General features: G+C 36.8%; 1 protein-coding gene across 1 annotated transcript; it reads left to right on the top strand.

Annotated features, from left to right (window-relative positions):
* The first annotated feature begins 5,156 nt into the window (after nt 1–5,156).
* On the top strand, nt 5,157–7,314 carry si:dkey-56d12.4 (uncharacterized protein LOC799220 homolog). The gene is made up of 2 exons (XM_038296214.1): nt 5,157–5,412; nt 6,105–7,314. The coding sequence occupies exons 1-2, from the start codon at nt 5,157–5,159 to the stop codon at nt 7,142–7,144; spliced, it is 1,296 nt and encodes a 431-aa protein (XP_038152142.1). The 3' UTR covers nt 7,145–7,314.
* The last annotated feature ends 226 nt before the right edge of the window (nt 7,315–7,540 follow it).

Here is a 7,540-nt window from a genome sequence, read left to right as displayed (position 1 = left end):
TCAGTGATTTTTATTTAAAAAATGAATGGACTGACATTTAACTGGGGGCATTTTAAACCTCAACTTAATGTTCTCATACTTTTAAACTTTGAATGAAAATTTTAATAAAACATAATACTTTTTCAATACAAAAACACTTTGGCTAATTTGAGATTCTACTGTTTCTTATTTGACCTATATAAAAGTGTCAAAAATGTGTAAAAAAAACCCTGAATTATATATATTCCTTTGCAGAAAATTTTTCTGGGTGTTAATTATATATCTAGGTAACAATTTTAGTTAAATTTATAGCTCCACATATTCTGGTGCTTTAACATCACTTTACTTATTAGGAAACAGCTAAAGAAACCGTTTTTGCCCATGCTGTAGATGTGCTGCTTTTTCTCATTTGTTTATTTTCATTATTACAGTTCTAAACCTATTGTAGTTCCTGATGATTCTTACCAGTGAACAGTGTTGGGCTAGCTACTTGTCCAGTGTAGTGAGCTAAGCTATCAGTTACTCAATAAATTAAGCTTCACTACACCAAAGCTACCACCTAAAGAATTATAGCAAGCTAAGTTACACTAATGTGTTAAAAGTAGCTTAACTACATCAGAAGCTACTTGTACCAAGCTAATGTCAATTCAAAATGAGTCTGATACACTGGTTAAAACATTTATTAAAGATCAGCGTGAATGTCCAGCAAATAACTCCGATTGTTGTTTCAAAAATAGAAAACCTGGTTTCATTACTTAGTTTTGCCCTGGATTTTGTAGCGTTTGTGGACGCTACGTCGCTACTTGATAAAAATAAAAACGTCACTACTGGAAAGTTACTTGATAAATAAAGCAGCGACGCTACGGTCAAGCTACTGGAAAATGTAGTTAAACTAATAGCTTCGCTACATGTAGCGGCGCTACTGCCCATCACTGCCAGTGAATGCCCACAGGTATTTAAAATAATCAACAACTAATAAGTCTGCATGTAGGAACAAAATAATTTTTTGAATTTATCCATATATCTGAGATATGGCAGTGAGTAGTATGAGAAATGCTGTCCTTGTTTCCCTGATCAGTCCATCCATCAGATACTAAAAGCGTCATTGAGAATCATTCCTTTTATTCACTGTTGTTACCAAACCTTTTATGCAACTTTCCTCCTTATTCACCCACACATCCACTTTTACAGCTTTAAATTGTTTTCTACTCCATTGGCTGCCTTTGCCATTAAACCATTAAATTACATTGATAATGCAATGCCTTCCAAAGAAGATTTATGGTTGACTAGGAAATGTAGAGGATCAAACAAGAGGTGTGCCTGGGATGCAAACTCTAAGGTACAGCTGGGATTAATAAGTTTTCTTTTATTATTTTTTTCCCCGAATCTCCTTTTGCAGAAAGTCACAATGTGCTTTATAAAGAAAAACAAATATTTGTAAAAAGCTAAAAGATATACCGTATGTAAGAAGCACAAATATGAACTAAAACATGATCAAATTAGGGAATAAAACCCTGCAACAAAATGTTCCTTTTTAAATCTTAACAGTCACCAACGAAATAAATTTGGTTGGATACAATTAATCCTCTGGACTTGTTTATTTTAATGGCTTCTATATCAAGCATTTCATCAGGAAATTTTTTTAATTAAATCAAATTCAATTATATTTCAATTCCGTTTTTTCATATAGCGCCAATTCACAGCACATGTTTTCTCAAGTCACTTTACAGTTCACCAGATTGATTCAAAGCTTTCTCTTTCATCGACCCATTGTTTCAAATGCAATCCCTCACACTCTATTGTCCATTGGCGACAATAGAGAGGAAAAACACAGCCAGTAAACACATCTTCCAATTTTGGTATGACCCTGAAGTAAAAGCAGTTGCTGAAAAGTGAAGAAACAGCTCAAATAATTTTAGGAAATTTTTCACTTACTATAAACTCTGTTTGAGTGACTCTGGCCTGTTTTATCAGTTTGGTCTCAAACATCTCTAAGTTAATTAGGGAGTAGCTGATACTAAAAGCCTCATCTTTGGTTTGGATCATATTTCCAGGCCAGCGATCTGAGACCCTAAGGTAAGGATGGGATTGTCATGCAGCTGTAAGCTGAGGGACTCCAAATATGGATATGTAAGATGTAGCTGCACACTGTCTAAGCATTAACATAGAGATGATGCAGATAAATATGCTCTATGCTTCGCACTCATATCTCTATAAAAGAGTCCAGAGGAAACTACAGTTCAACTTTAAATTTAAAGCTGGTTTTATTTGGAGTCGATTTTTCTGCTTTGAAGAATAACAGGATTTCCTGTCAAACTGATACTATGAATATCACAGAACACAGCAGGGTGTGGGTTAGATGGTGAAGCATTTCATTTTAATTCTACTGATCTTTTTCTTTAAATGGCAAATTTCTAAACTGTAGAGAATGATTACAGGAATCCAGTCTGTCAAACGTAGACTGATACTGCAAAGCTAGAAACCTGGAATTCATGTTATTGTGAATGTCAGATGTTGTGGGTTGTTTCCAAAAAACTGTTTTTAATCAGAGGGGCGATTTCCTCTTTATGGATTCTGTGATATCGTGGTTTCCAGTAACCTGATGCATTGTGCAGAAAGGCCTGCCAGACCGCCCACTCTGTAAAGTCCCTATACACTTTGAAATTTGATAAAATCATAAACTGATGCCAGCCAAATTGCTATAGCGATTTAAGTTTCTGGACTTTGACTAGAACCTTTGCAAAAGCAAGACTCTCACTTTCTTATGCCAAATGCATTTTGGATGTCCTGCTTTAGACACATAAATAAAAAAGGTTTTTGAAAAACCTTAAATACATGTACTGGATACCAAAGATGTGCTCGAAGTCTCCCACCTGCAAAGGCAGCACTGTTCAGCTCCCTGCATTCCTCAGGGCTCCCCCCATCTAAAGTTTAAATCATGCTATCCCTCCTAGTGCAGTGCAAAGGAAAGCGGAGCAAATTTCTTTATGGATTATGGCTGCTAAAATTAAAACATATTTTATATTTTACAGGGGCACTCATTAAAATACTGTGACATTAAATATTTTAAGCCAAGAGGGTTGTAGGAGGACAGAAAAAGACACCATTACTTCTGTAGTATTTTTTTTTTCATGCCAAATAATGTGATTAATGAAATGACCAAAAAACAGTCACTTGCCCTGATATGATAAAAATACACTGAGAAGGTTTATGAACTGGCACGGCATTGTAGCCCTAATTTGCAAAAAGAGTTTGAAGCCATTAAAATGCATGAATTCACAGCATATTCAAAATGTCCTGCAAACAGAATAATGAGATAAACACTAAAACTCCTGCCAAGAGAAACCACAGCAAGTCAGAAATTCTGCATGCAAAGAAATTGCAGAGATGCACATGGAACGGCTCTTTGGAGACTCTATAGCCCTCTCTCTCTGCAGGGCAAGGGTGTAACTTTGCAATGAAAGTTGGTGGGGGCGCTCTAAGGGTGGGGGCTGATGGACCTACAGCTACTCAACCCGAGTAGCTGTTTATATTTTCCAAAAATGAGCTCAAGCATATATTTATTGAATGTTTTCCTATTGTTGAGAACACAAGAGTACCATACACTGATATACTTATATAGTTAAAGACAGATGCCTGCCTTTAGTGCACTATTTTAAGGGCTCAAAAACATTAATGTATAAAAAATGAGGAATAACAGCCAATACCGATACCCAGAACAGTATATCATACATATGAACACAACTGCAATTCTATCCATTCATCCATGCATGGCTTCCCTTTAAGCTGCATCAGTGATTATTCTCCTTCACATGCGGTAAAATTAAATTTAGAAATTTCTCTCATCTGTCATTGACAGTTGAAGTCTATATATTGAACCTTATACTTCAAAAATCATCAGTGGAAATTGTTGGTGGGAAATGTCCTGTCCATGCCCAAAGTTGGTGGGGACATGTCCAAACCAGTCCTTTAGAGAGTTATATTTGCTATTTTCCAACTCCTTCTGTTTGTATGTACCATGTTTTCTTTAAAGTGCTGGTTTTATATTGAAGCGTCATTGAGGTTTGGCCCAGTGTGATCGTTTACCTTTTGGCTCCCTGCAAATGAAATAGATTGTATCTAAGACCTTGAAGAGTTGTTACATAAACATATATCTAATCTAGAGCCAATTTGTGGTTTCCTATCTTTCAGTAGCCGCTGGCTTTAATCGGTCAGAGGAATGCAGATGTTTTCTCTTCTCATGGTGTAGCCTCTTGCGCGCCCCCCTGCATAATAGACCCACGAATAAATAAAAAAGTGTGTGACTGAAGGGAAGACAGTCATCAGAGACGCTGTGTACTGTAGCTGCAGCCTCTCACCAGGCTGGATAGTGTCTGCCTAAGATCCTCAAAGTCAGCCTGCAGCTGCTTTCAAACAGAGAGGCAGCAAGGAACGGCAGAGCTTCTTCTTTCTGCCAAAAACTTAAATGAATGAAAACGTATGTACTGATGTTATGTGTATTGGTTTTTAACAATCTTTCCAATAATATATAGGACATAAGTGTGCTCTCACATCAAAGGAAAGAGAATATGGAAGAAAATATCCAGGGTAGTTAAATTACATTCAACTTATTTTTCCTTGCACGCCAGGTCATTATGGATTCCTATGGATTAAGGACTCCTGTTTAATCAGTCAGTTGTTTTCCAAACCTAGGTTATCACTAAATTAAGACATTTGTTTTCTACTTAAGTAATTGTCTATTTTATTATGCTACGTCATTATATAGTATGCAACTCTGCAATTCTAAATTACATTTTTATTAGTAATTACACCTGCAGCTAGCATGTTGGTATCCAGGGGACACTGGTTCATTTTATTATTTTGTCCAGAAAAGAAAGAAAAGTCGGTGAGCCTATGTCAGAGTATACTACTATTGAAATAATATCTGGAATATATAGATTTTGTGCATGTCCATTTCCCTGTTGGTTTATTTTGACCTTATTTTTGACGGAAACACGGAGGCAGCGAGTTTGTGCGAGACTTCCGCCCGCTCACTTCCGGTCACTGGATAGCTTGCTGGAAAGCGACACATGCGCCCACCTCGTCTCGAATTATTCGTAATTACGACTTCGAGGAGTACCGGGATCAGTTGTGCAGTTAGAGGATGTCACAATAATTGGCGTAAAAGAAAGGTTTACATGGAGGAGGAGTGTTATATTCATCGGCCGCGTACGAGAGCTGAGTGTGGATGTGAGGCGCCCTACGACTTTCACCCCCCGCCGAAGAATGAAGAATCCTTTCGTCTTTGGTTGAAAGCTTTGAATTTGAAGAAACCACCGAAGCGACCGTTCGTGTGTTCTTTTCACTTCGTCGACAAGAGACCTACAGCAGACCACCCGATACCAGAAAAGTGGCTGGGTTATGAACTTCGCCTCAAGAGGAGGGCAGACACAGGTAAGCTTTAGCATTTTTGATTGCTGTTGTTAACTCTTCTCCGTTTGTGTCCCTCGTGTTTACGTATATGCTCTCACATGAAATCAGCGTTTAAGTTTGTTCTCTCTGTATATTTATTATGTCTATCTGTATATTTTCAATCCCTGCTTGTATGGAGTACCGTCTGTAAAGTAACTCAAAAATGTACAGCAATATTTTGGGTTATTTAGCCTGTCAAGAGATAAAACTGTGGTTATTTTGTTGATATTGTGATGTAATTTATATATGTTTAAATGCCATAGTCCAAGTTAAATAAATACAAGTTAAATTAGATTACCAAGCTATTTATTTAGCTGTAAACATAACATTTAGTTTGTAAACAATATATGTAATCTAGACCTAAATATTTAGTTTAAAAACTGTTAAGTTAGCAAATTGAATACATATTTTACAAAGAAAATTTCAATAATTAATATAAAGACGAATATTCATCATCATTATTATTAATATGGGCTATAAATCATAAAATATTTTTACTTTTTGACTGTGTAACTGTACAAATGGCACCACAGATATTAGCACTAGCTGTTTATAAATGTTGGAAGGAATGCATGTCATAAGATTATTTGAATGAGCTCTGACATATACATTTTCTCTATATGTTTTATGTTTGCTAAGCTGATTGTGGGCTTTTGTGGTTTTGTGCTTGACAGATGACAGCCACTGTGATGTTGGGGCTGACCAAGCCGCTTCACAGTCAGAGTCACCGATGCATAAAGATGCTGACACACAGTGGGAGGTTCAGGCACTGACAGATCACACCTACGTAGGAGAAAAGAAGGATGTATGCAACAGAGAAACACAATGTGGTGGACAAGAACCTCTTGCCCATGGCATTCTGAAGAATGACACTAGCTGTGTATTATACACAGGCCTTTCTCTCTGTGCCTTTTTTGATCTTGTTAAATATCTGGAACAGTTCTATAAAGCAAATTTTAAGACACACTTAGTGGATCAAATATTGATGACCACAATGAAACTTAAGTTAAATCTACTCCAGGCCGATCTTGCAGAACGTTTTGCTGTATCCCAGGGGTTAGTGAGCCGGATCATCTCCTACTGGATCGACACAATGGAGGAGAACATGAGGATCTACATTCCTTGGCTTCCACGGGAGACAATCCGGAGCACAATGCCTCAGTGCTTCCGGGAGACGTTCCCCAACACCACCTGCATCATTGACTGCACTGAAACCACCCTGCAGAAACCACAAAACCTTGACTCCAGAGGGGAGTCATACGGCCATTATTATTCAAGTAACACTATTAAGTATTTAGTTGCCATTGCCCCTTGTGGACTTGTTATGTTCATTTCTCCTGCTTATGGAGGTAGGTGTAGTGATAAGTTCATCACTCAGGAGTCTGGGTTCCTGGAGTATCTTCGTCCTGGTGATGAAGTGATGGCAGACAGAGGTTTTCCCATCAGAGATTTGCTTTTTGAGAGAAAAGTTAACCTTGTTCTACCTGCATTCACTCGTAAAGGAGGACAGTTGTCTGATGAGGATGTAACTGCGACAAGAAGGATAGCAAATGTCCGCATACATGTAGAAAGAGTCATCCGGAGGCTGAAAGTTTTCAAAATTATCTCCCAGACAGTACCAATCAACTTAGCATACAAAATGGACAAAATCCTGAGGATCTGTGCAGCCCTTGTAAACATGCAGGGTGAAATTATTCACGAGGATGCTGATTGAGCATGCAGGTTTTGGTTATACAAAAAGATCCAGACTTCCACTGAAATTTCAAATTTGTATATAGTTATTTGACAGTTTACGGGGCCTTGATTGTGCCTTCCTTTGTGTGTGAGTATATATATATATATATATATATATATATATATATATATATATATATATATATATATATACATATATATATATATATATATACATATATACATATATACATAGTTATTTTTCCAGATTTATATTGTGCACTACTGATGAATTATAATAAAAAAGGTGTTCACAATTATTGTTAGACATTTAAGTTTACAGATACAAAAAAACATGTGTCCAAATAAAATCTCTATTAATAAATTGTTCAGTCCAATGTAATTTGTGCTTAGTTATATTGATCAGTCTGTCTTA

The sequence above is a fragment of the Cyprinodon tularosa genome, unplaced genomic scaffold (genome assembly GCF_016077235.1).
Source record: "Cyprinodon tularosa strain WSP-4 unplaced genomic scaffold, ASM1607723v1 ctg369, whole genome shotgun sequence".
Classification (NCBI taxonomy): Eukaryota; Metazoa; Chordata; class Actinopteri; order Cyprinodontiformes; family Cyprinodontidae; genus Cyprinodon; species Cyprinodon tularosa.
The sequence above is the reverse complement of the archived record's forward strand: the minus strand, read 5'-3'. Positions and strand labels throughout refer to the sequence as shown.

Bases quoted from the DNA above. Each gene is read 5' to 3' on its own strand.
- si:dkey-56d12.4 (XM_038296214.1), top strand. From the start codon at position 5,157: ATGGAGGAGGAGTGTTATATTCATCGGCCGCGTACGAGAGCTGAGTGT. The intron at 5,413-6,104 runs GTAAGCTTTAGC...TGTGCTTGACAG, and splicing joins CAAGAGGAGGGCAGACACAG to ATGACAGCCACTGTGATGTT.